The sequence below is a fragment of the Pinus tabuliformis genome, chromosome 8, assembly GCF_031772625.1.
Source record: "Pinus tabuliformis cultivar Carrire ecotype Pingquan chromosome 8, CPIR1, whole genome shotgun sequence".
Classification (NCBI taxonomy): domain Eukaryota; kingdom Viridiplantae; phylum Streptophyta; class Pinopsida; order Pinales; family Pinaceae; genus Pinus; species Pinus tabuliformis.
The window spans coordinates 573,457,440-573,485,047 of NC_142294.1; the positions used below are offsets into that span (position 1 = coordinate 573,457,440).

A 27,608-nucleotide genomic window follows, 5' to 3' on the forward strand; every position below is an offset into this window, starting at 1 on the left:
ATGGTTTGTTTTGATGAGCACAAGCAAGAGAAATACAAAAGAGAGTGTCCAACGTTATAAAACAAAATCTAGGGGAGGTGCGTTTCCTATTATGAATAATTATTGGTTTTGAAATATGCTTACCATTACTAATTGTGTGTATATTTTAACCTTATTCAACCCACTTTTTTTCTTTTCAGCAGAGGAGAGCACATTGTAGGAGAGATGATGTGTAACGGGGATATTTGCAATTTTTCTTTGTTCTTGTCTGCATGTTTTGTTTTTCTGGGTTTGAGCATGGCCATGCTTTGAGTTGTACTCTTTTTCTTTTGTTTTTTTTTCTTTTTTTGGGGATCAATTTTTGTAGTTGGACTTGGCTTCATTTGTTGGGTGTGTTGTACTTGTTTTCCTTTTTTTCATGTTTTTTGTAGTTTGGTCTTGGTTTCATTTCGTTGGGTGTGGAAAAGGAAATGAAGGAAGAAGACAGAGAAAATGGAGGTTATTCTTCATAAATGAAGGTGAGTCAACATACCTATATGCACTATGCACTGCATTTCACTTAAAAGTATCTTTTTTTTAAATTGTGGCTCCATTTGTTTGTTATTCAATTTATTATGTGTTATCTATGATCTCATAATCAACTATATTGATCTTGTTTATGTACTGAAGAACTACAATTGTACAGTCTACGAAGGTGAAGTGGTGAATATGCATTTTACATTCTACAAATGTGGCACAGAGGATGGGTGAGCTGTACTTATCTTCTATAAAATACTATTGTGCTTTAATATCCTGAAATATTTGTTGTTAGCACAAAGTTTTATCATTTTGTCCTAGTTTTGAGGTAGTATTATATGGTTCATGGGTGCGAGATTCAAGATTTTTCCTAGAACTTTGATATGAAATAAATGGAAAATGGAAAACTTATACCGGGGTTCCCATGTTCAGGGCTTATTGTTGTTCATGATTTCCATTGCTATAATATTAGCCAAGGGAGGGTAGGTATGTGTGTTTGATTCATCGCCATGTGTATTTGTTATTTGAGCTTTCATGGATTATTCGTGATCTAATATATAAATCCTATTTTGTGCAATGACTACTACATTTGTAGTGTTTGGGAGGCTCGAGTGGAGAAGATACTTTAGGCAATGTAGATGCAACACAGAGGATGGGTGAGTCATGTTGTTTTCCAACAAAATAGTGTTATTATTATTTGTTTGTTTGACGTTTTCTCCTTCTAGCATGGTTCTCGAGTAGTACCACTCAATTAGTGGTTTGACATATACATCAAATGGTATGTTTAAATTTATATGCTTTCTTGTTCCACATCACATGCACACCCCCACACAACGTGCCTTAGAGAGGAGGATGGTAAGGTCGAGCAAGCAGGTATACTGACCCTTCAAATAATCGACAACAACACTATTGCCTTGTGGCCCCTATGATTTTGGGTGTTCAATAAATATAAAATATGGTTAGATCTCTCTTCCAAAAAGAATTATTTCTCTTATCATAACATTGGTTGCATTATTCCTAGAAGAGTAACATTTAGTTTCGAAAATTTATATATTTTTAGATATAGCATGGAATATAAATGGTCTAGAATCAAGTTGGATGACAAGTTCATGCCTTCAACTCTCTAGTTTAACTTTTGTTAGAATTTTAATATTTTATTTTGTACTATAGAAGATGGATGCATGAAATACAAAATGGATCATCTCTCTTTATATTAAAACTCAAAGACAAGTATGTTTCATATTATGATTAATTTTTACATTATTGTTTTGGTGAGCACAGTGTTGCACGAAGCGGGAGCGAAGCGGAAGCGCGAAGCGCGGAAGCGTCATTTTCCAAAAATCTAGGGAGCGAAGCGTCCGCGGAAGCGTCTGCTATATATATATATTTTTATATATTTTTTTGCATTTATACTCAAAACAAACATCCCAAATACCAAATTAATTGTAGAAGACATGAAAACATGCATATTTTTGCATAAATCAAGATAGATATGGCATCCATGATTCCATTGTAGTTACTAGTATGTACAACAATCATCTATATTCTAGCTATTACAAACATACATCAAATTTTTAAGCATATTATAAAACATAAAACATTTAAGCATATTATGATTTATCTAGCAAGTGAGCAACTGTCAACATTTGTCATGTCCAAAATTCAAATAATAATGTTTACAAAATATGTCACTTGGTCACCGCCAAGCCAAAAAGGTTCAAAATTCAAATTCACAAGTCTACAAGTCTAATGAGTAATCTATAGACTATGACAAAAAGAAGTAGATTGTGAATATATCTACTAATCTCTCCTCCTTCCACCACGAATAGAACGTGATGGCGTGCCTCCACGTGGTGGCAATGAAGAAGATGGTCCCTGTGTAAGTCGTGGCACTGGAACTGATGAAGAAGAACCCCCTGCTGTTGGTGTTGAACCATGGAACCTAGGACCAGATGGGGGTGGGGGTGGTGGCATATCAACACGGTCATCATCATCCTAGAATCGCTCAAAAAATTCATGCAAAAAAAAAAAACACTAGTTAACAAAAAAATTAAAAACATGAATTAGAGAAATGCTTTATAAGGGAAAATTGGAAAATTCATACGGTATACCATAATGGACATACCAGGAGAGCATCCTCTAATTGCTCTAGTTGCAACACTCCATCCTCCAAATTGGGCTCCTCTGGATGCTTGTCCCAAATCAACAAGTCTTTATTAGACTTTGCATCTTCACAGTAATGGGACAACAATCGCAAGTTGTAATGAACATAAACCAAGCTCTCTGCCCGGTCTAAACTCAACCTGTTCCTTTTAACACTGTGGATGAAAGAATAAGAGCTCCAACACCTCTCTGCAGAAGAAGTGTTTACCACCTGTGATAGCACCCGCAATGCCAAACTCTGTAGAACTGGAGTAGGCCCTCCATGCATGTTCCACCACTCAAGAGCAGAAAAATGCTCTCGATCTTCAATTGAATGCATGCTCCCAAATGGACCAGTGTTGAGCGTATAGTTGCTCAGCTGTCTCCGTACCAATGCAGCCTCCTCATTATCAGGGATTAATCTACTCAATGCAGCCATATATTTTTCGTGAACCTCTTTATCTTGGTGTGGTTTTTTCCTGCTTCCCCCCCCAGGTGCTGGTTTTGAAAGCCATGATGGATGATAGTACCTAGGTGTCAAAACATATGCTAATGCATGCAATGGAACATTTAGCATATCCCATCGCTTTTCCACCTCTTCACGAATATAATTGTACAAGGTGGTATCTCTAGGCTCAACAATGTCTTTAATCTGCCCCAACATGCTATCCATTTGCTCATACACCTCCCCAATTACTGGTCGATCTGAATCTGCAAACTTGATCATGTAATAAATTGGTTTGGTGAATTGCAAAACATATTTAACCTGTGACCAAAAGTAAGTGTCAAGAACAGTGTCCTTGACTACATCTGCAGTAGCACCATCTGTACACTGGTTAATTTCATCCCATGTTTCAGCACACACCAGATTAGTTAAAGCTTGTCTCACCCTCACTAGCCGCCTAAAGGTGAGGTAATAACTAGCAAATCTTGTCTTTGCAATTTTAAGCAATTGCAACTTGGAGTAAGTGCCATAGAAGTAGTTTACCCTTGTATGCCCTGTGATGAATTTAATGAGCTGCTTCCCTTTCCTGTAAACCTCAGCAATCCACCCACATTCTTTGTGTTTCACAATATCATGCATCAAAAGGTTCAATGTGTGAACCAGGCACCCAGACCAAAAGATGTGTGGATGAGTACGCTCAATAATTTTTCCTGCTGCCTTACAATTTGCTGCATTATCTGTGATCACTTGAACCACATTATTCGGACCAACATCTTTGATTGATTTCAATAGGAGATTTGCAATGTTTTGTGCAGTTGCACTGATGGAGGAGGAGTCATGACATGCAATAAATACTGCACCCTTAGAAGAAACACCAAGAACATTTATCAAATGTTGGTTTCTAATATTTGTCCACCCATCTGATACAATGGATACCCCATAATCCACCCACTCATGTGTAAAACGTGTCAAAGCTCTTTGAACCTTAGCTTTTTCTCTTTCTAATAACACTGTTCTAGCTTTCTCATAGTTGGGGGCCTTGTATCCTTTTGGGGCTTCATTGATGGCCTTTACCATGTCATGCCAATAGGGAGAGCGAAGCACATTGAATGGTACACCGCAAGCACAAAGAAAACGGACTACCTTTCCATCCACATCATCCCTCCCAGCAACATTAAGGAAATCCCCTATTGTTTTTCTACCTCCAGAGGTTGCAGAAGTACCATAAGGAGATGGGCAACTACCAAATTTAGAGGTTGCACTTGATTCTGAATGAGTTTTTTGTTTCTTGTTTTTTTGTTGTGCAGCCATCTCTATTTTGATGTATTTTTGTCTTTGTTCACTTGAAATTTTTGTGCAAATGGCTACCCCCACAGAACCCTTTTTTTCATCACTCTCTAGCACCCCACAAAGATGCCTCCTCAGACGGGTATATGAACCCGTATATGGTTTTCCTCCATGACAATCATGAGGGCACATCCATTTGTAAGATCCACCACCCTTTCCCCCTTCAAGTTTGGTCACAAAGGTCCACAAGGGATTTGATGTACCTTTCCCATCTTGTGCTTCAGTGTCCTCTTCAAGTTCATCCCCTTCCTCTTCAAACCCTTCCTCCTCATCATACATTGGGTCACTACTATTAGGAGTCCCAAGTTCATCCCCTTCCTCTTCCCCTCTATTCCTCACCCTTGCCATCATTAAAACCAAGAGTGGAATGATACATAGAAGCCAAAAGAACACCATCTTGGAATATGGATATAGGTGGTGGACAACCTGTAAATAAAGGAGCAAGTAGAAACAATGGGAAAGAGTAGGAGAGGGAGGAGAAAAATACAATTTTTTTTTCAAAAAAACAAGGGAGTTTGGGGTTTGAATTTACCTCTTTAGCTCTTGTAGATGAAGTCCTCCAAGCTCTTGCTCCAAGCTCCTCCTCCTTCTCCTAGCTCCTCCTTCTTCACTCCTCCAAGGTCTCCTCTCTTCTCCTCTCTTCTCCTCTCCTTTCCTCTCTTCTCTTCTCCTCTCCTCTCTTCTCTTCTCCAACTCTCATAAACTCAAAGTGAGAAAATGAGAAGAGAATGAGGGCTTTATTCTTTTCTAAACTCACCCTAAAGTGACCCTAACCCACCCCTAACCCACCCCCTCATGCTTAGTTAAGTTAGATATTAAATGAAATTAAAAAAAAAATTTGAACTGCGCGGGTTGCGTTCGGGTTGCGCCCGGGTGGCGTGCGGGTGGCGTGCGCTTCCGGGCAGGTTGCGTGGCGCCACCCCATGCCCGAACCGCATGCCGAAGCACGATTCCGGGGTGGCGCAACCTGTTTTGGCAGGAATCGTTAAAAAAAATCGGAACCGCGCAACCTTGAAAACGGAACCGCGATTCCTCTGTGGATTCCGGAACGCAACCGCTCGGGGCGCGGTTCCGGGTTTGGATCCTCCGGGGGGGGGCGATTCCGGTAACATTAGGTGAGCATGAGTAAGTGAAATACAAAAGGGAGTGTGTATCTTTATATAACAAACTCTAGAGAATGTATGTTTGCTATTATGAATAATTATTGGTTTTGAAATATGCTTACCATTACTGTCCGCATGGGGTAGCTCAAGTGGCAATGGCCGTGGAAATGAAGTCTCACCGAACCGGAGATCTTGGGTTCGATTCTTGTGCTACCCTCCCTGGAAATAGGGTGAATAACGGACATGTAAAAACTCGAAAAGAAGAAGGTCCCACCTAAGCTTACAAAAAAAGAAATATGCTTACCATTACCATTACTATCTGTGTTTGTATTTTAATCTTATTCACCCCACTTTTTTTCCCTTTTGCCGAGGAGAGGAAACTGCAGTAGCGATAATGTGCAAAGGGGTGTTTGCAATTTTTTGTTTGTTGTTGTCTACATGTTTTGTTTTCGTTGAGTTTGAGCATAGTCATGTTTGTTGTTGTACTCGTTTAGCTTTGTTTTACACCATTTTCTCATTTCTTGTAGTTTGGTCTTGGTTTTGTTTATTGGATGTGCAATAGGAAAGGAAGGCAGCAAGGAGAGAAAATGAAAGAGATAAGTTGGAGGTTATCATTCATAAATGAAGGTGAATCACCTTAACTATATGCAATGCATTTCACTCACAATTACTTTTCGCTCATTTGTGAATCTTTCTGCTTGCTTTTCAATTTATTATATGTTTTATATGTGGTTTCACACTCAACTATATTGATCTGCTTTGTGTCGTGAGCGACCACAATTGTATAGTTTATGAAGGTCAAGGTGAAGATACCATAGACATTCTAGCAACACAACTTGGACGATTGGTGAGCCATATTTTTTCCTACATAAGAATATTGTCCTTTAATCGACTGAAATATTTGTTCTTTGCGAATCATTTTATCCTTTTGTCATGGCTTCAAGATAGTATGATCTTGTTAATGGGTGTGAGAATTGAGATTTTCCAAGAACTTTTATACGAAATAAAGGGAAATGTTATATTGAGGTTGACATTTTCAGGGCTTATTGTTCATGGTTGGTGCTGCTATAACATTAGCCAAGGGTGAACAGGTGTGTGTATGATTAATTTATTGCTCTGTATATTTGTTATTCATTTTCTCTCGTGGTTTATTTGTGATCTTATATAATATTACTGTGCAGTGAGTTACTATAGTTGCAGTGTCTGGGATGGTGCAGTGCATGTTTTCTTGCCCCACATCACATGGAAACCCCCACACATCGTGCCTTGTAGAGGAGGTGGGTAAGGTTGTGTAGACAAGCATACCGACCCTTCAACCAACACTATTGCCTTGTGGACCCTAGGATTTTGGGTGTTCAATATGTTTAGATATGCTTAGTTTTATTTTCCGAAAAATTCATAGCTTATGAAAACATTGCTTCTATTACTCGTAGTAGAAGTACATCTAGTTTAGAAAATTTATATATTTTTTAGATATAACCCTTAATATAATTGGACTCGAACCAAGTTTGCATGACAAGTTCAACATTGTTTCTATTACTCGTAGTAGAAGTACATCTAGTTAAGAAAATTTTTATTTTTTTAAAATATAACAATTAATATAATTGGACTCTAACCAAGTTTGCATGACAAGTTCATACCTTCAAACACTCTAGTTTAAATTTTCTTAGAAATCTAATATTTTATTGCGTATCTAGTGTAAATGGTTTGTTGCATTGAACATGAATACATGAAACAAAAAATGGAATCTCTCGTTTTATATAATAATCTTAAAGAAATACATGTTTCTTATTAGGTTTAATTATTGTGTTTGACTGTTTAGTTTAACTTATATAACCATTCTAATATGTTATTTTGTATTTGTTGTAGATGGTTTGTTTTGATGAGCACAAGCAAGAGGAATAGACAATAGAGTGTTCAACGTTATAAATCAAACTCTAGGGGAGGTTCGTTTCCTATTATGAATAATTATTGGTTTTGAAATATGCTTACCATTACTAATTGTGTGTATATTTTAACCTTATTCAACCCATTTTTTTTTTTTCTTTTCAGGAGAGGAGAGCACATTGCAGGAGAGATGATGTGTAACGGGGATATTTGCAATTTTTCTTTGTTCTTGTCTGCATGTTTTGTTTTCTGAGTTTAAGCATGGCCATGCTTTTCGTTGTACTCTTTTTCTGTTGGTTTTTTTTGTTTTTGTTTTTCTTCTATGTTTTTTGTAGTTTGGTCTTGGTTTCATTTGTTGGGTGTGGAAAAGGAAATGAAGGAAGAAGAATGGAAGGTTATTCTTCATAAATGAAGGTAAGTTAACATACCTAAAGCAATGCATTTTACTTAAAAATATTTTTTGCTAATTTGTGGCTCCATTTGTTTGTTATTCAATTTATTATGTGTTATCTATGCTCATAATCAACTATATTAATCTTCTTTATGTATTGAAGAACTACAATTGTACAGTCTATGAAGGTGAATTGGTGAAAATGCATTAGACATTCTACAAATGTGGCATAGAGGATGGGTGAGTCGTACCTATCTTCTACAAAATACTATTGTGCTTTAATATCCTCAAATATTTGTTGTTTGCACAAAATTTTATCATTTTGTCCTAGTTTTGAGGTAGTATTATATGGTTCATGGGTGCGAGATTCAAGATTTTTCTTAGAACTTTGATATGAAATTAATGGAAAATTTATACTGGGGTTCCCATGTTCAGGGTTTATTGTTCATGATTGCCATTGCTATAATATTAGCTAAGGGAGGGTAGGTATGTGTATAGTTGATTCATCGCTCTGTGTATTTGTTATTTGAGCTCTCATGGTTTATTCGTGACTACATCTGTAGTGTGGGAGGGTTGAGTGGAGAAGATACTTTAGGCAATGTAGATGCCACACAAAAGATGGGTGAGTCATGTTGTTTTCCAACAAAATAGTGTTATTATTATTTGTTTGCTTGACGTTTCTCCTTCTAGCATGGTTCTAGAGTAGTACCACTCTATTAGTGGTTTGACATATACATCAAATGGTATGTTTAAATTTATATGCTTTCTTGTCCCACATCACACGCACATCCCCACACGACGTGCCTTAGAGAGGAGGATGGTAAGATCGAGCAAGCGGTTATACTGACCCTTCAACTAATCGACCACATTGTTAATGGACAACACTATTGCCTTGTGGCCCTTATGATTTTGGGTGTTCAATAAATTTAAAATATGCTTAGATTTGTCTTACAAAACTAATTATTTCGCTTATGATAACATTGGTTGCATTATTCCTAGAAGAGTAACATGTAGTTTCGAAAATTTATATATTTTTGGATGTAGCATGGAATATAAATGGTTTGGAATCAAGTCGGATGACAAGTTCATGCCTTCAACTCTTTAGTTTATTTTTTGTTAGAATTTTAATATTTTATTTGTACTCTAAAAGATGGATACATGAAATGTAAAATGGATCATCCCTCTTCATTTTAAAACTCAAAGACAAGTCTGTTTCATATTATGATAAATTTTTACATTCAGATCTCCAATTCAACATTTTTTATTCTAATATCTAATTATATATCTATTGTAGATGCCTTGTTCCAGCGAGCATGAGTAAGTGAAATACAAAATGGAGTGTCTATCGTTATATAACAAACTCTAGAGGAGGTATGTTTGCTATTATGAATAATTATTGGTTTTGAAATACGCTTACCATTACCATTAGTATCTGTGTTTGTATTTTAATCTTATTCAACCCACTCTTTTCTTTCAGCCGAGGAGAAGAAATTGTAGTAGCGATAATGTGCACGGGGGGTGTTTGCAATTTTCTGTTTGTTGTTGTCTACATGTTTTGTTTTTGTTGAGTTTGAGCATAGTCATGTTTGTTGTTGTACTAGATGCTTTTTTCCAGCGAGCATGAGTAAGTGAAATACAAAATGGAGTGTCTATTGTCATATAACAAACTCTAGAGGAGGTATGTTTGCTATTATGAATAATTATTGGTTTTGAAATACGCTTACCATTACCATTACTATCTGTGCTTGTATTTTAATCTTATTCACCCCATTCTTTTCCTTTCAGCTGAGGAGAAGAAACTGTAGTAGCGGTAATGTGCAAAGGGGGTGTTTGCAATTTTCTGTTTGTTGTTGTCTACATGTTTTGTTTTTGTTGAGTTTGAGCATAGTCATGTTTGTTGTTGTACTCGTTTCGCTTTGTTTTACACCATTTTCTCATTTCTTGTAGTTTGGTCTTGGTTTTGTTTATTGGATGTGATATAGGAAAGGAAGGCAGCATCGAGAGAAACTGAAAGAGATAAGTTTGAGGTTATCATTCATAAATGAAGGTGAATCACCTTAACTATATGCAATGCATTTCACTCACAATTACTTTTCGCTTATTTGTGAATCTTTCTGCTTGCTTTTCAATTTATTATATGTTTTATATGTGGTTTCACACTCAACTATATTGATCTACGTTGTGTCGTGGGCAACCACAATTGTATAGCTTATGAAGGTCAAGGTGAAGATACCATAGACATTCTAGCAACACAACTTGGGCGATTGGTGAGCCATATTTTTTCCTACATAAGAATATTGTCCTTTAATCCACTGAATATTTGTTCTTTGCGAATCATTTTATCTTTTTGTCATGGCTTCAAGATAGTATGATCTTGTTAATGGGTGTGAGAATTGAGATTTCCCAAGAACTTTTATACGAAATAAAGGGAAATGTTATATTGAGGTTGACATTTTCAGGGCTTATTGTACATGGAGGGTGCTGCTATAACATTAGCCAAAGGTGAATATGTGTGTTAATGATTAGTTTGTTGCTCTGTCTATTTGTTATTCATTTTCTCTCGTGGTTTATTTGTGGTCTCATATATAATATTACTTTGTGCAGTGAGTTACTATAGTTGCAGTGTCTGGGATGGTGCAGTGCATGTTTACTTGCTCCACATCACATGGACACCCCAACACATTGAGGCTTGTAGAGGCATGGGTAAGGTTGGGTAGACAAGCATACTGACCTAATCAACCAATCAATGATCGTGCTAAAATACAACACTATTGTCTTGTGGACTCTAGTATTTTGGGTGTTCAATATGTTTAGATATGCTTAGTTTTATTTTCTGAAAAGGTTACAGCTTATGAAAACATTGTTTCTATTACTCATAGTAGAAGTACATCTAGTTTAGAAAATTTATATATTTTTTTAGATATAGCACTTAATATAATTGGACTCGAACTAAGTTGCATGACAAGTTCATACCTTCAAACACTCTAGTTCAAATTTTCTTAGAAATCTAATTTTTTATTGTGTATCTAGTGCAAATGGCTTGTTGCATTGAAGGTGAATACATGAAATAGAAAATGGACTCTTTCGTTTTATATAATAATCTTAAACAAATGTGTGTTTCTTATTATGCTTAATTATTGTGTTCGACTGTTTAGTTTAACTTATATAACCATTCTAATATCTTATTTTGTATTTGTTGTAGATGGTTTGTTTTGATGAGCACAAGCAAGAGGAATAGACAATAGAGTGTTCAACGTTATAAATCAAACTCTAGGGGAGGTTCGTTTCCTATTATGAATTATTATTGGTTTTGAAATATGCTTACCATTAGTAATTGTGTGTATATTTTAACCTTATTCAACCCAGTGTTTTTTTTTGCCTTTCAGGAGAGGAGAGCACATTGTAGGAGAGATGATGTGTAACGGGGATATTTGCAATTTTTCTTTGTTCTTGTCTGCATGTTTTGTTTTCTGAGTTTGAGCATGGCCATGCTTTATGTTGTACTTATTTTTTTTTGGTTTTTTTTTGTGATCTTTTTTGTGGTTGGACTTAGCTTCATTTGTATGATGTGTTGTACTTGTTTTCCTTTTTTGTTTTTTTGTTTGTTTGTTTTTCTTCTATGTTTATTGTAGTTTGGTTTTGGTTTCATTTGTTGGGTGTGGAAAAGGAAATGAGAGAAGAAGAATGGAAGGTTATTCTTCATAAATGAAGGTAAGTAAACATACCTAAAGCAATGGATTTCACTTAAAAGTAGTTTTTGCTAATTTGTGGCTCCATTTGTTTGTTATTCAATTTATTATTGGTTATCTATGTTCATAATCAACTATATTGATCTTTTTTATGTATTGAAGAACTACAACTGTACAGTCTACGAATGTGAATTGGTGAATATGCATTAGACATTCTACAAATGTGGCACAGAGGATGGGTGAGTCGTATAGGTTATGGAGGTCAAGGTGAAGATACCATAGACATTCTAGCAACACAACTTGGGTGATTGGTGAGCCATATTTTTTCCTACATAAGAATATTGTCCTTAAATCGACTGAAATATTTGTTCTTTGCGAATCATTTTATCTTTTTTGTCATGGCTTCAAGATAGTATGATCTTGTTAATGGGTGTGAGAATTGAGATTTTCCAAGAACTTTTATACGAAATAAAGGGAAATGTTATATTGAGGTTGACATTTTCAAGGCTTATTGTACATGGAGTGTGTTGCTATAACATTAGCCAAGGGTGAATAGGTGTGTTCATGATTAATTTGTTGCTCTGTATATTTGTTATTCATTTTCTCTCGTGGTTTATTTGTGGTCTCATATATAATATTACTTTGTGCAGTGAGTTACTATAGTTGCAGTGTTTGGGATAGTGCAGTGCATGTTTACTTGCTCCACATCACATGGATACCCCCACACATTGTGGCTTGTAGAGGAGGTGGGTAAGGTTGAGTAGAAAAGCATACTGACCCAATCATCCAATCAATGATCGTGCTAAATTACAACACTATTGCCTTGTGGACCCTAGGATTTTGGGTGTTCAATATGTCTAGATATGCTTAGTTTTATTTTCTCAAAGGGTTACAACTTATGAGAACATTGTTTCTATTACTCATAGTAGAAGTACATCTAGTCTAGGAAATTTATATATTTTTTAGATATAACACTTAATATAATTGGACTCGATGACAAGTTCATACCTTAAAACACTCTAGTTCAAATTTTCTGAGAAATCTAATGTTTTATTGTGTATCTAGTGCAAATGGCTTGTTGCATTGAACATGAATACATGAAACAGAAAATGGGCTATTTCGTTTTATATAATAATCTTAAATAAATGTGTGTTTCTTATTATTCTTAATTATTGTGTTCGACTGTTTAGTTTAACTTATATAACCATTCTAATATCTTATTTTGTATTTGTTGTAGATGGTTTGCTTTGATGAGCACAAGCAAGAGGAATAGACAATAGAGTGTTCAACATTATTAATCAAACTCTAGGGGAGGTTCGTTTCCTATTATGAATAATTATTGGTTTTGAAATATGCTTACCATTACTAATTGTGTGTATATTTTAACCTTATTCAACCCACTTTTTTTTTTTTTTTTTCCTTTCGGGAGAGGAGAGCACATTGTAGGAGAGATGATGTGTAACGGGGATATTTGCAATTTTTCTTTGTTCTTGTTTGCATGTTTGTTTTCTGAGTTTGAGCATGGCCATGCTTTGCGTTGTACTCTTTTTCTTTCGGTTTTTTTTTGTGATCATTTTTTGTGGTTGAACTTGGCTTCGTTTGTTGGGTGTGTTGTACTTGTTTTGCTTTTTTTTTTTTAATGTTTTTTATAGTTTGGTCTTGGTTTCATTTGTTGGGTGTGGAAAAGGAAATGAAGGAAGAAGAATGGAAGGTTATTCTTCATAAATGAAGGTAAGTCAACATACCTAAAGCAATGCATTTCACTTAAAAGTATGTTTTGCTAATTAAAAGCATTTTTTGCTAATTTGTGGCTCCATTTTTTTGTGATTCAATTTATTATGTGTTATCTATGCTCATAATCAACTATATTGATCTTCTTTATGTATTGAAGAACTACAATTGTACAGTCTACGAAAGTGAATTGGTGAATATGCATTAGACATTTTACAAATGTGGCATAGAGGATGGGTGAGTCGTACTTGTCTTCTACAAAATAATGTTGTGCTTCAATATCCTGAAATATTTGTTGTTTGCACAAAGTTTTATCATTTTGTCCTAGTTTTGAGGTAGTATTATATGGTTCATGTGTGCGAGATTTAAGATTTTTCCTAGAACTTTGAGATGAAATAAATGGAAAATTTATACTGGGGTTCCCATGTTCAGGGTTTATTGTTCATGATTACCATTGCTATAATATTAACTAAGGGAGGGTAGGTATGTGTATAGTTGATTCATCGCTTTGTGTATTTGTTATTTGAGATCTCATGGTTTATTCGTGATCTAATATATAAATTTTACTCTGTGCAGTGACTATATCTGTAGTGTGCGAGGGTCGAGAGGAGAAGATACTTTAGGCAATGTAGATGCTACACAAAAGATGGGTGAGTCATGTTGTTTTCCAACAAAATAGTGTTATTATTATTTGTTTTCTTGACGTTTTCTCCTTTTAGCATGGTTCTCAAGTAGTACCACTCAATTAGTGGTTTGACATATACATCAAATGGTATGTTTAAATTTATATGCTTTCTTGTCCCACATCACACACACATCCCCATAGGACGTGCCTTAGAGAGGAGGATGGTAAGATCGAGCAAGCGGTTATACTGAGCCTTCAACTAAGCGACCTCATTGTTAATGGACAACACTATTGCCTTGTGGCCCCTATGATTTTGGGTGTTTAGTAAATTTAAAATATGCTTAGATCCCTCTTACAAAACTAATTATTTCTCTTATGATAACATTGGTTGCATTATTCCTAGAAGAGTAACATTTAGTTTCAAAAATTTATATATTTTTGGATGTAGCATGGAATATAAATGGCCTGGAATCAAGTTGAATGACAAATTCATGCCTTCCAGTCTTTAGTTTATTTTTTGTTAGAATTTTAATATTTTATTTTGTACTCTAAAAGATGGATACATGAACCGCAAAATGGATCATCCCTCTTTATATTAAAAGTCAAAGACAAGTGTGTTTCATATTATGATAAATTTTTACATTCAATTCTCCAGTTCAACATTTTTTATTCTAATATCTAATTATATATCTATCGTAGATGCCTTGTTCTAGCGAGCATGAGTAAGTGAAATACAAAATGGAGTGTCTATCGTTATATAACAAACTCTAGAGGAGGTATGTTTGCTATTATGAATAATTATTGGTTTTGAAATATGCTTACCATTACCATTACTATCTGTGTTTGTATTTTAATCTTATTCACTCCACTCTTTTCCTTTCAGCCGAGGAGAAGAAACTGTAGTAGCGATAATGTGCAAAGGGGGAGTTTGCAATTTTCTGTTTGTTGTTGTCTACATGTTTTGTTTTTGTTGAGTTTGAGCATAGTCATGTTTGTTGTTGTACTCGTTTCGCTCTGTTTTACACCATTTTCTCATTTCTTGTAGTTTGGTCTTGGTTTTGTTTATTGGATGTGATATAGGAAAGGAAGGCAGCAAGGAGAGAAACTGAAAGAGATAAATTTGAGGTGATCATTCATAAATGAAGGTGAATCACCTTAACTATATGCAATGCATTTCACTCACAATTACTTTTCGCTTATTTGTGAATCTTTTTGCTTGCTTTTCAATTTATTATATGTTTTATATGTGGTTTCACACTCAATTATATTGATCTGCATTGTGTCGTGAGCAACCACCATCGTATAGGTTATGAAGGTCAAGGTGAAGATACCATAGACATTCTAGAAACACAACTTGGGCGATTGGTGAGCCATATTTTTTTCTACATAAGTATATTGTCCTTTAATCGACTGAAATATTTGTTCTTTGCGAATCATTTTATCTTTTTGTCATGGCTTCAAGATAGTATGATCTTGTTAATGGGTGTGAGAATTGAGATTTTCCAAGAACTTTTATACGAAATGTGAGCCATATTTTTTCCTACATAAGAATATTGTCCTTTAATCGACTGAAATATTTGTTCTTTGCGATTCATTTTATCTTTTTGTCATGGCTTCAAGATAGTATGATCTTGTTAATGGGTGTGAGAATTGAGATTTTCCAAGAACTTTTATACGAAATAAAGGGAAATGTTATATTGAGGTTGACATTTTCAGGGCTTGTTGTACATGAAGGGTGCTGCTATAACATTAGCCAAGGGTGAATAGGTGTGTTAGTGATTAATTTGGTTCACTGTATATTTGTTATTCCTTTTCTCTCGTGGTTTATTTGTGGTCTCATATATAATATTACTTTGTGCAGTGAGTTACTATAGTTGCAGTGTCTGGGATGGTGCAGTGCATGTTTACTTGCTTCACATCACATGGACACGCCCACACATTGTGGCTTGTAGAGGAGGTGGGTAAGGTTGGGTAGACAAGCATACTGACCCAATCAACCAATCAACGATCGTGCTAAATTACAACACTATTGCCTTGTGGACCCTAGGATTTTGGGTGTTCAATATGTTTAGATATTCTTAGTTTTATTTTCTGAAAAAGTTACAGCATATGAAAACATTGTTTCTATTACTCGTAGTAGACGTACATCTAGTTTAGAAAATTTATATACTTTTTAGATATAACACTTAATATAATTGGACTCGAACTAAGTTGCATGAAAAGTTCATACCTTCAAACACTCTAGTTCAAATTTTCTTAGAAATCTAATGTTTTATTGTGTATCTAGTGCAAATGGCTTATTGCATTGAACATGAATACATGAAATAGAAAATGGACTCTTTCGTTTTATATAATAATCTTAAACAAATGTGTGTTTCTTATTATGCTTAATTATTGTGTTCGATTGTTTAGTTTAACTTATATAACTATTCTAGTATCTTATTTTGTATTTGTTGTAGATGGTTTGTTTTGATGAGCACAAGCAAGAGGAATAGACAATAGAGTGTTCAATGTTATAAATCAAACTCTAGGGGAGGTTCATTTCATATTATGAATAATTATTGGTTTTTAAATATGCTTACCATTACTGATTGTGTGTATATTTTAACCTTATTCAACCCAGTTTTTTTTTGCCTTTCAGGAGAGGAGAGCACATTGCAGGTGCCTTTCAGGAGAGGAGAGCACATTGCAGGAGAGATGATGTGTAACGGTGATATTTGCAATTTTTCTTTGTTCTTGTCTGCATGTTTTGTTTTCTGAGTTTGAGCATGGCCATGCTTTGCGTTGTACTTACTTTATTTTGGTTTTTTATTTATTTTATTTTATTTTTTATTTTTTTTTCTTCGTGGTTGGACTTGGCTTCATTTGTATGGTGTGTTGTACTTGTTTTCCTTTTTTGTTTTTTGGTTTTCTTCTATTTTTTTGTAGTTTGGTTTTGGTTTCGGTTTCATTTGTTGGGTGTGGAAAAGGAAATGAAGGAAGAAGAATGGAAGGTTATTCTTCATAAATGAAGGTAAGTCAACATACCTAAAGCAATGCATTTCACTTAAAAGTATTTTTTGCTAATTTGTGGCTCCATTTGTTTGTTACTCAATTTATTATGTGTTACTTATGCTCATAATCAACTATATTGATCTTTTTTATGTATTGAAGAACTACAATTGCACAGTCTATGAATGTGAATTGGTGAATATGCATTAGACATTCTACAAATGTGGCATAGAGGATGGGTGAGTCGTACCTATTTTCTACAAAATATTGTTGTGCTTTAATATCTTGAAATATTTGTTGTTTGCACAAAATTTTATCATTTTGCCTAGTTTTGAGGTAGTATTATATGGTTCATGGGTGTGAGATTCAAGATTTTTCCTGGAACTTTGATATGAAATAAATGGAACTTATACTATGGTTCCCATGTTCAGGGTTTATTGTTCATGATTGCCATCGCTATAATATTAGCTAAGGGAGGGTAGGTATGTGTATGGTTGATTCATCGCTCTGTGTATTTGTTATTTGAGCTCTCATTTTTTATTTGTGATCTAATATATAATTTTACTTTGTGCAGTGACTACATCTGTAGTGTGGGAGGGTCGAGTGGAGAAGATACTTTAGGCAATGTAGATGCCACACAAAAGATGGGTGAGTCATGTTGTTTTCCAACAAAATAGTGTTATTATTATTTGTTTGCTTGACGTTTTCTCCTTTTAGCATGGTTCTCGAGTAGTACCACTCAATCAGTGGTTTGACATATACATCAAATGGTATGTTTAAATTTATATGCTTTCTTGTCCCACATCACACGCACATCCCCACACGACGTGCCTTAGAGAGGAGGATGGTAAGATCGAGCAAGCGGTTATACCGACCCTTCAACTAATCGACCACATTGTTAATGGACAAAACTATTGCCTTGTGGCCCCTATGATTTTGGGTGTTCAGTAAATTTAAAATATGCTTAGATCTCTCTTACAAAACTAATTATTTCTCTTATGATAACATTGGTTGCATTATTCCTTGAAGAGTAACATGCAGTTTCGAAAATTTATATATTTGTGGATGTAGCATGGAATATAAATGGTCTGGAATCAAGTTGGATGACAAGTTCATGCCTTCAACTCTTTAGTTTATTTTTTGTTAGAATTTTAATATTTTATTTTGTACTCTAAAAGATGGATACATGAAATGCAAAATAGATTATCCCTCTTTATATTAAAACTCAAAGACAAGTATGTTTCATATTATGATAAATTTTTACATTCAATTCTCCAGTTCAACATTTTTTATTCTAATATTTGATTATATATCAATTGTAGATGCCTTGTTTCAGCGAGCATGAGTAAGTGAAATACAAAATGGAGTGTCTATCGTTATATAACAAACTCTAGAGGAGGTATGTTTGCTATTATGAATAATTATTGGTTTTGAAATACGCTTACCATTACCATTACTATCTGTGTTTTTATTTTAATCTTATTCACTCACACTCTTTTCCTTTCGGCAGAGGAGAAGAAAGTGTAGTAGCGATAATGTGCAAAGGGGGAGTTTGCAATTTTCTGTTTGTTGTTTTCTACATGTTTTGTTTTTGTTGAGTTTGAGCATAGTCATGTTTGTTGTTGTACTCGTTTCGCTTTGTTTTACACCATTTTCTCATTTCTTGTAGTTTGGTCTTGGTTTTGTTTATTGGATGCGATATAGGAAAGGAAGGCAGCAAGGAGAGAAACTGAAAGAGATAAATTTGAGCTCATCATTCATAAATGAAGGTGAATCACCTTAACTATATGCAATGCATTTCACTCACAATTACTTTTCGCTTATTTGTGAATCTTTCGGCTTGCTTTTCAATTTATTATATGTTTTATATGTGGTTTCACACTCAATTATATTGATCTGCATTGTGTTGTGAGCAACCACCATCGTATAGGTTATGAAGGTCAAGGTGAAGATACCATAGACATTCTAGCAACACAACTTGGGCGATTGGTGAGCCATATTTTTTCCTACATAAGAATATTGTCCTTTAATCGACTGAAATATTTGTTCTTTGCGAATCATTTTATCTTTTTGTCATGGCTTCAAGATAGTGTGATCTTGTTAATGGGTGTGAGAATTGAGATTTTCCAAGAACTTTTATACGAAATAAAGGGAAATGTTATATTGAGGTTGACATTTTCAGGGCTTGTTGTACATGAAGGGCGCTGCTATAACATTAGCCAAGGGTGAATAGGCGTGTTAGTGATTAATTTGGTTCACTGTATATTTGTTATTCCTTTTCTCTCGTGGTTTATTTGTGGTCTCATATATAATATTACTTTGTGCAGTGAGTTACTATAGTTGCAGTGTCTGGGATGGTGCAGTGCATGTTTACTTGCTTCACATCACATGGACACGCCCACACATTGTGGCTTGTAGAGGAGGTGGGTAAGGTTGGGTAGACAAGCATACTGACCCAATCAACCAGTCAACGATCGTGCTAAATTACAACACTATTGCCTTGTGGACCCTAGGATTTTGGGTGTTCAATATGTTTAGATATTCTTAGTTTTATTTTCTGAAAAAGTTACAGCATATGAAAACATTGTTTCTATTACTCGTAGTAGAAGTACATCTAGTTTAGAAAATTTATATACTTTTTAGATATAACACTTAATATAATTGGACTCGAACTAAGTTGCATGAAAAGTTCATACCTTCAAACACTCTAGTTCAAATTTTCTTAGAAATCTAATGTTTTATTGTGTATCTAGTGCAAATGGCTTGTTGCATTGAACATGAATACATGAAATAGAAAATGGACTCTTTCGTTTTATATAATAATCTTAAACAAATGTGTGTTTCTTATTATGCTTAATTATTGTGTTCGATTGTTTAGTTTAACTTATATAACTATTCTAATATCTTATTTTGTATTTGTTGTAGATGGTTTGTTTTGATGAGCACAAGGAAGAGGAATAGACAATAGAGTGTTCAACGTTATAAATCAAACTCTAGGGGAGGTTCATTTCATATTATGAATAATTATTGGTTTTTAAATATGCTTACCATTACTAATTGTGTGTATATTTTAACCTTATTCAACCCAGTTTTTTTTTTGCCTTTCAGGAGAGGAGAGCACATTGCAGGAGAGATGATGTGTAACGGGGATATTTGCAATTTTTCTTTGTTTTTGTCTGCATGTTTTGTTTTCTGAGTTTGAGCATGGCCATGCTTTGCGTTGTACTTACTTTATTTTGGTTTTTTATTTATTTTTTATTTTATTTTTTCTTCGTGGTTGGACTTGGCTTCATTTGTATGGTGTGTTGTACTTGTTTTCCTTTTTTGTTTTTTGGTTTTCTTCTATTTTTTTGTAGTTTGGTTTTGGTTCCGGTTTCATTTGATGGGTGTGGAAAAGGAAATGAAGGAAGAAGAATGGAAGGTTATTCTTCATAAATGAAGGTAAGTCAACATACCTAAAGCAATGCATTTCACTTAAAAGTATTTTTTGCTAATTTGTGGCTCCATTTGTTTGTTAATTTATTATGTGTTACTTATGCTCATAATCAACTATATTGATCTTTTTTCTGTATTGAAGAACTACAATTGCACAGTCTATGAATGTGAATTGGTGAATATGCATTAGACATTCTACAAATGTGGCATAGAGGATGGGTGAGTCATACCTATCTTCTACAAAATATTGTTGTGCTTTAATATCTTGAAATATTTGTTGTTTGCACAAAATTTTATCATTTTGCCTAGTTTTGAGGTAGTATTATATGGTTCATGGGTGTGAGATTCAAGATTTTTCGTAGAACTTTGATATGAAATAAATGGAAAACTTATACTGTGGTTCCCATGTTCAAGGTTTATTGTTCATGATTGCCATCGCTATAATATTAGCTAAGGGAGTGTAGGTATGTGTATAGTTGATTCATCGCTCTGTGTATTTGTTATTTGAGCTCTCATTTTTTATTCGTGATCTAATATATAAATTTTACTTTGTGCAGTGACTACATCTGTAGTGTGGGAGGGTCGAGTGGAGAAGATACTTTAGGCAATGTAGATGCCACACAAAAGATGGGTGAGTCATGTTGTTTTCCAACAAAATAGTGTTATTATTATTTGTTTGCTTGACGTTTTCTCCTTTTAGCATGGTTCTTGAGTAGTACCACTCAATCAGTGGTTTGACAAATACATCAAATGGTATGTTTAAATTTATATGCTTTCTTGTCCCACATCACACGCACATCCCCACACGACGTGCCTTAGAGAGGAGGATGGTAAGATCGAGCAAGCGGTTATACCGACCCTTCAACTAATCGACCACATTGTTAATGGACAAAACTATTGCCTTGTGGCCCCTATGATTTTGGGTGTTCAGTAAATTTAAAATATGCTTAGATCTCTCTTACAAAACTAATTATTTCTCTTATGATAACATTGGTTGCATTATTCCTAGAAGAGTAACATGCAGTTTCGAAAATTTATATATTTTTGGATGTAGCATGGAATATAAATGGTCTGGAATCAAGTTGGATGACAAGTTCATGCCTTCAACTCTTTAGTTTATTTTTTGTTAGAATATTAATATTTTATTTTGTACTCTAAAAGATGGATACATGAAATGCAAAATAGATCATCCCTCTTTATATTAAAAGTCAAAGACAAGTATGTTTCATATTATGATAAATTTGTACATTCAATTCTCCAGTTCAACATTTTTTATTCTAATATTTGATTATATATCTATTGTAGATGCCTTGTTCCAGCGAGCATGAGTAAGTGAAATACAAAATGGAGTGTCTATCGTTATATAACAAACTCTAGAGGAGGTATGTTTGCTATTATGAATAATTATTGGTTTTGAAATACGCTTACCATTACCATTACTATCTGTGTTTGTATTTTAATCTTATTCACTCACACTCTTTTCCTCTCGGCAGAGGAGAAGAAACTGTAGTAGCGATAATGTGCAAAGGGGGAGTTTGCAATTTTCTGTTTGTTGTTTTCTACATGTTTTGTTTTTGTTGAGTTTGAGCATAGTAATGTTTGTTGTTGTACTCGTTTCGCTTTGTTTTACACCATTTTCTCATTTCTTGTAGTTTGGTCTTGGTTTTGTTTATTGGATGTGATATAGGAAAGGAAGGCAACAAGGAGAGAAACTGAAAGAGATAAATTTGAGGTGATCATTCATAAATGAAGGTGAATCACCTTAACTATATGCAATGCATTTCACTCACAATTACTTTTCGCTTATTTGTGAATCTTTCTGCTTGCTTTTCAATTTATTATATGTTTTATATGTGGTTTCACACTCAATTATATTGATCTACATTGTGTCGTGAGCAACCACCATCATATAGGTTATGAAGGTCAAGGTGAAGATACCATAGACATTCTAGCAACACAACTTGGGCGATTGGTGAGCCATATTTTTTCCTACATAAGAATATTGTCCTTTAATCGACTGAAATATTTGTTTGTTGCGAATCGTTTTATCTTTTTGTCATGGCTTCAAGATAGTATGATCTTGTTAATGGGTGTGAGAATTGAGATTTTCCAAGAACTTTTATACGAAATAAAGGGAAATGTTATATTGAGGTTGACATTTTCAGGGCTTGTTGTACATGAAGGGTGCTGCTATAACATTAGCCAAGGGTGCTGCTATAACATTAGCGATGGTGCAGTGCATGTTTACTTGCGTGCAGTGCATGTTTACTTGCTTCACATCACATGGACACGCCCACACATTGTGGCTTGTAGAGGAGGTGGGTAAGGTTGGGTAGACAAGCATACTGACCCAATCAACCAATCAATGATCGTGCTAAATTACAACACTATTGCCTTGTGGACCCTAGGATTTTGGGTGTTCAATATGTTTAGATATTCTTAGTTTTATTTTCTGAAAAAGTTACAGCATATGAAAACATTGTTTCTATTACTCGTAGTAGAAGTACATCTAGTTTAGAAAATTTATATACTTTTTAGATATAACACTTAATATAATTGGACTCGAACTAAGTTGCATGAAAAGTTCATACCTTCAAACACTCTAGTTCAAATTTTCTTAGAAATCTAATGTTTTATTGTGTATCTAGTGCAAATGGCTTGTTGCATTGAACATGAATACATGAAATAGAAAATGGACTCTTTTGTTTTATATAATAATCTTAAACAAATGTGTGTTTCTTATTATGCTTAATTATTGTGTTCGATTGTTTAGTTTAACTTATATAACTATTCTAATATCTTATTTTGTATTTGTTGTAGATGGTTTGTTTTGATGAGCACAAGCAAGAGGAATAGACAATAGAGTGTTCAACGTTATAAATCAAACTCTAGGGGAGGTTCATTTCATATTATGAATAATTATTGGTTTTTAAATATGCTTACCATTACTAATTGTGTGTATATTTTAACCTTATTCAACCCAGTTTTTTTTTTTGCCTTTCAGGAGAGGAGAGCACATTGCAGGAGAGATGATGTGTAACAGGGATATTTGCAATTTTTCTTTGTTCTTGTCTGCATGTTTTGTTTTCTAAGTTTGAGCATGGCCATGCTTTGCGTTGTATTTACTTTATTTTGGTTTTTTATTTTATTTTTTTATTTTTTTTTTCTTCGTGGTTGGACTTGGCTTCATTTGTATGGTGTGTTGTACTTGTTTTCCTTTTTTGTTTTTTTTTTTGTTTTCTGGTTTTCTTCTATTTTTTTGTAGTTTGGTTTTCGTTTCGGTTTCATTTGTTGGGTGTGGAAAAGGAAATGAAGGAAGAAGAATGGAAGGTTATTCTTCATAAATGAAGGTAAGTCAACATACCTAAAGCATTGCATTTTACTTAAAAGTATTTTTTGCTAATTTGTGGCTCCATTTGTTTGTTATTCAATTTATTATGTGTCATCTGTTGTCATAATCAACTATATTGATCTTCTTTATGTATTGAAGAACTACAGTTGTACAGTGTATGAAGGTGAATTTGTGAATATGCATTAGACATTCTACAAATGTGGCATAGAGGATGGGTGAGTTGTACCTATCTTCTACAAAATACTGTTGTGCTTTAATATCCTCAAATTTTTGTTGTTTGCAGAAAATTTTATCATTTTGTCCTAGTTTTGAGCTAGTATTATATGGTTCATGGGTGCGAGATTCAAGATTTTTCTTAGAACTTTGATATGAAATAAATTGAAAATTTATAATAGGGTTCTCATGTTCAGGGTTTATTGTTCATGATTGCCATTGCTAAAATATTAGCTAAGGGAGGGTAGGTATGTGTATAGTTGATTCATCACTCTGTGTATTTGTTATTTGAGCTCTCATGGTTTATTCGTGATCTAGTATATAAATTTTACTTTGTGCAGTGACTACATTTGTAGTGTGGGAGGGTCGAGTGGAGAAGATACTTTAGGCAATGTAGATGCCACAGAAAAGATGGGTGAGTCATGTTGTTTTCCAACAAAATAGTGTTATTATTATTTGTTTGCTTGACGTTTTCTCCTTCCAGCATGGTTCTAGAGTTGTACCACTCAATTAGTGGTTTGACATATACATCAAATGGTATGTTTAAATTTATATGCTTTCTTGTCCCACATCACACACATCCCCACACGACGTGCCTTAGGGAGGAGGATGGTAAGATCGAGCAAGCGGTTATACTGCCCCTTCAACTAATCGACAACATTGTTAATGGACAACACTATTGCCTTGTGGCCCTTATGATTTTGGGTGTCCAATAAATTTAAAATATGCTTAGATCTGTCTTACAAAACTAATTATTTCTCTTATGATAACATTGGTTGCATTATTCCTAGAAGAGTAACATGTAGTTTCTAAAATTTATATATTTTTGGATGTAGCATGGAATATAAATGGTTTGGAATCAAGTTGGATGACAAGTTCATGCCTTCAACTCTTTAGTTTATTTTTTGTTAGAATTTTAATATTTTATTTTGTACTCTTAAAAGATAGATACATGAAATGTAAAATGGATCATCCCTCTTTATATTAAAACTCAAAGACAAGTATGTTTCATATTATGATAAATTTTTACATTCAAATCTCCAGTTCAACATTTTTTATTCTAATATCTGATTATATATCTATTGTAGATGCCTTGTTCCAGCGAGCATGAGTAAGTGAAATACAAAATGGAGTGTCTATCGTTATTTAACAAACTCTAGAGGAGGTATGTTTGCTATTATGAATAATTATTGGTTTTGAAATACGCTTACCATTACCATTAGTATCTGTGTTTGTATTTTAATCTTATTCAACCCATTCTTTTCCTTTCAGTCGAGGAGAAGAAACTGTAGTAGCGATAATGTGCAAGGGGGGTGTTTGCAATTTTCTGTTTGTTGTTGTCTACATGTTTTGTTTTTGTTGAGTTTGAGTATAGTCATGTTTGTTGTTGTACTAGATGCTTTGTTCCAGCGAGCATGAGTAAGTGAAATACAAAATGGAGTGTCTATCGTTATATAACAAACTCTAGAGGAGGTATGTTTGCTATTATGAATAATTATTGGTTTTGAAATACGCTTACCATTACCATTACTCTCTGTGTTTGTATTTTAATCATATTCACCCCACGCTTTTCCTTCAGCCTAGGAGAAGAAATTGTAGTAGCGATAATGTGCAAAGGGGGTGTTGGCAATTTTCTGTTTGTTGTTGTCTATATGTTTTGTTTTTGTTGAGTTTGAGCATAGTCATGTTTGTTGTTGTACTCGTTTCGCTTTGTTTTACACCATTTTCTCATTTCTTGTAGTTTGGTCTTGGTTTTGTTTATTGGATGTGATATAGGAAAGGAAGGCAGCATGGAGAGAAACTGAAAGAGATAAGTTTGAGGTTATCATTCATAAATGAAGGTGAATCACCTTAACTATATGCAATGCATTTCACTCACAATTACTTTTCGCTTATTTGTCAATCTTTCTGCTTGCTTTTCAATTTATTATATGTTTTATATGTGGTTTCACACTCAACTATTGATCTACGTTGTGTCGTGGGAACCACAATTGTATAGCTTATGAAGGTCAAGGTGAAGATACCATAGACATTCTAGCAACACAACTTGGGCGATTGGTGAGCCATATTTTTTCCTACATAAGAATATTGTCCTTTAATCGACTGAAATATTTGTTCTTTGCGAATCATTTTATCTTTTTGTCATGGCTTCAAGATAATATGATCTTGTTAATGGGTGTGAGAATTGAGATTTTCCAAGAACTTTTATACGAAATAAAGGGAAATGTTATATTGAGGTTGACATTTTCAGGGCTTATTGTACATGGAGGGTGCTGCTATAACATTAGCCAAAGGTGAATAGGTGTGTCAATGATTAGTTTGTTGCTCTGTATATTTGTTATTCATTTTCTCTCGTGGTTTATTTGTGGTCTGATATATAATATTACTTTGTGCAGTAAATTACTATAGTTGCAGTGTCTGGGATGGTGCAGTGCATGGTTACTTGCTCCACATCACATGGACACCCCAACACATTAAGGCTTGTAGAGGCGTGCGTAAGGTTGGGTAGACAAGCATACTGACCCAATCAACCAATGAACGATTGTGCTAAATTACAACACTATTGCCTTGTGGACCCTAGGATTTTGGGTGTTCAATATGTTTAGATATGCTTAGTTTTATTTTCTGAAAAGGTTACAACTTATGAAAACATTGTTTCTATTACTCGTAGTATAAGTACATGTAGTTTATAAAATTTATATATTTTTTAGATATAACACTTAATATAATTGGACTCGAACTAAGTTGCGTGACAAGTTCATACCCTTAAACACTCTAGTTCAAATTTTCTTAGAAATCTATTGTTTTATTGTGTATCTAGTGCAAATGGCTTGTTGCATTGAACGTGAATACATGAAATAGAAAATGGACTCTTTCGTTTTATATAATAATCTTAAACAAATGTGTGTTTCTTATTATGCTTAATTATTGTGTTCGACTATTTAGTTTAACTTATATAACCATTCTAATATCTTATTTTGTGTTTGTTGTAGATGGTTTGTTTTGATGAGCACAAGCAAGAGGAATAGACAATAGAGTATTCAACGTTATAAATCAAACTCTGGTTCGTTTCCTAGTATGAATAATTATTGGTTTTGAAATATGCTTACCATTACTAATTGTGTGTATATTTTAACCTTATTCAACCCAAATTTTTTTTTTTTTTTTTGCCTTTCAGGAGAGCAGAGCACATTGCAGGAGAGATGATGTGTAACGGGGATATTTGCAATTTTTCTTTGTTCTTGTCTGCATGTTTTGTTTTCTGAGTTTGAGCATGGCCATGCTTTGCGTTGTACTCTTTTTCTTTTGTTTGTTTGTTTTTTTTTTTTGTGATCATTTTTTGTGGTTGGACTTGGCTTCATTTGTTGGGTGTGTTGTACTTGTTTTCCTTTTATTTTTTTCATGTTTTTTGTAGTTTGGTCTTGGTTTCATTTGTTGGGTGTGGAAAATGAAATGAAGGAAGAAGAATGGAAGGTTATTCTTCATAAATGAAGGTAGGTCAACATACCTAATGCAATGCATTTCACTTAAAAGTACTTTTTGCTAATTTATGGCTCCATTTGTTTGTTATTCAATTTATTATGTGTTATCTATGCTCTCATAATCAACTATGTTGATCTTCTTCTTTATGTATTGAAGAACTACAATTGTACAGTCTATGAAGGTGAAGTGGTGAATATGTATTAGACATTCTACAAATGTGACATAGAGGATGGGTGAGTTGTACTTAACTTCTACAAGATACTGTTGTGCTTTAATATC

The 27,608-nt window shown here is 34.2% G+C and overlaps 1 protein-coding gene and 2 long non-coding RNA genes across 3 annotated transcripts; 2 read left to right on the forward strand and 1 right to left on the reverse strand.

Moving 5' to 3' along the window:
• Positions 1 to 1,843: 1,843 nt before the first annotated feature.
• Positions 1,844 to 5,845, reverse strand: LOC149236769 (uncharacterized). Its single transcript, XM_089369027.1, has 3 exons — positions 5,837 to 5,845; positions 2,621 to 3,943; positions 1,844 to 2,490 (listed from the first exon to the last, which is right to left on the reverse strand). The coding sequence occupies exons 1-3, from the start codon at positions 5,843 to 5,845 to the stop codon at positions 2,296 to 2,298; spliced, it is 1,527 nt and encodes a 508-aa protein (XP_089225153.1). The 3' UTR covers positions 1,844 to 2,295.
• A 3,818-nt stretch (positions 5,846 to 9,663) lies between these two features.
• On the forward strand, positions 9,664 to 10,313 carry LOC149236770 (uncharacterized). Its single transcript, XR_016268432.1, has 3 exons — positions 9,664 to 9,857; positions 10,019 to 10,077; positions 10,270 to 10,313. It is a non-coding gene; the product is annotated as an uncharacterized LOC149236770 (long non-coding RNA).
• Positions 10,314 to 20,425: 10,112 nt separating this feature from the next.
• Positions 20,426 to 21,720, forward strand: LOC149236771 (uncharacterized). The gene is made up of 3 exons (XR_016268433.1): positions 20,426 to 20,500; positions 20,839 to 20,912; positions 21,587 to 21,720. It is a non-coding gene; the product is annotated as an uncharacterized LOC149236771 (long non-coding RNA).
• The last annotated feature ends 5,888 nt before the right edge of the window (positions 21,721 to 27,608 follow it).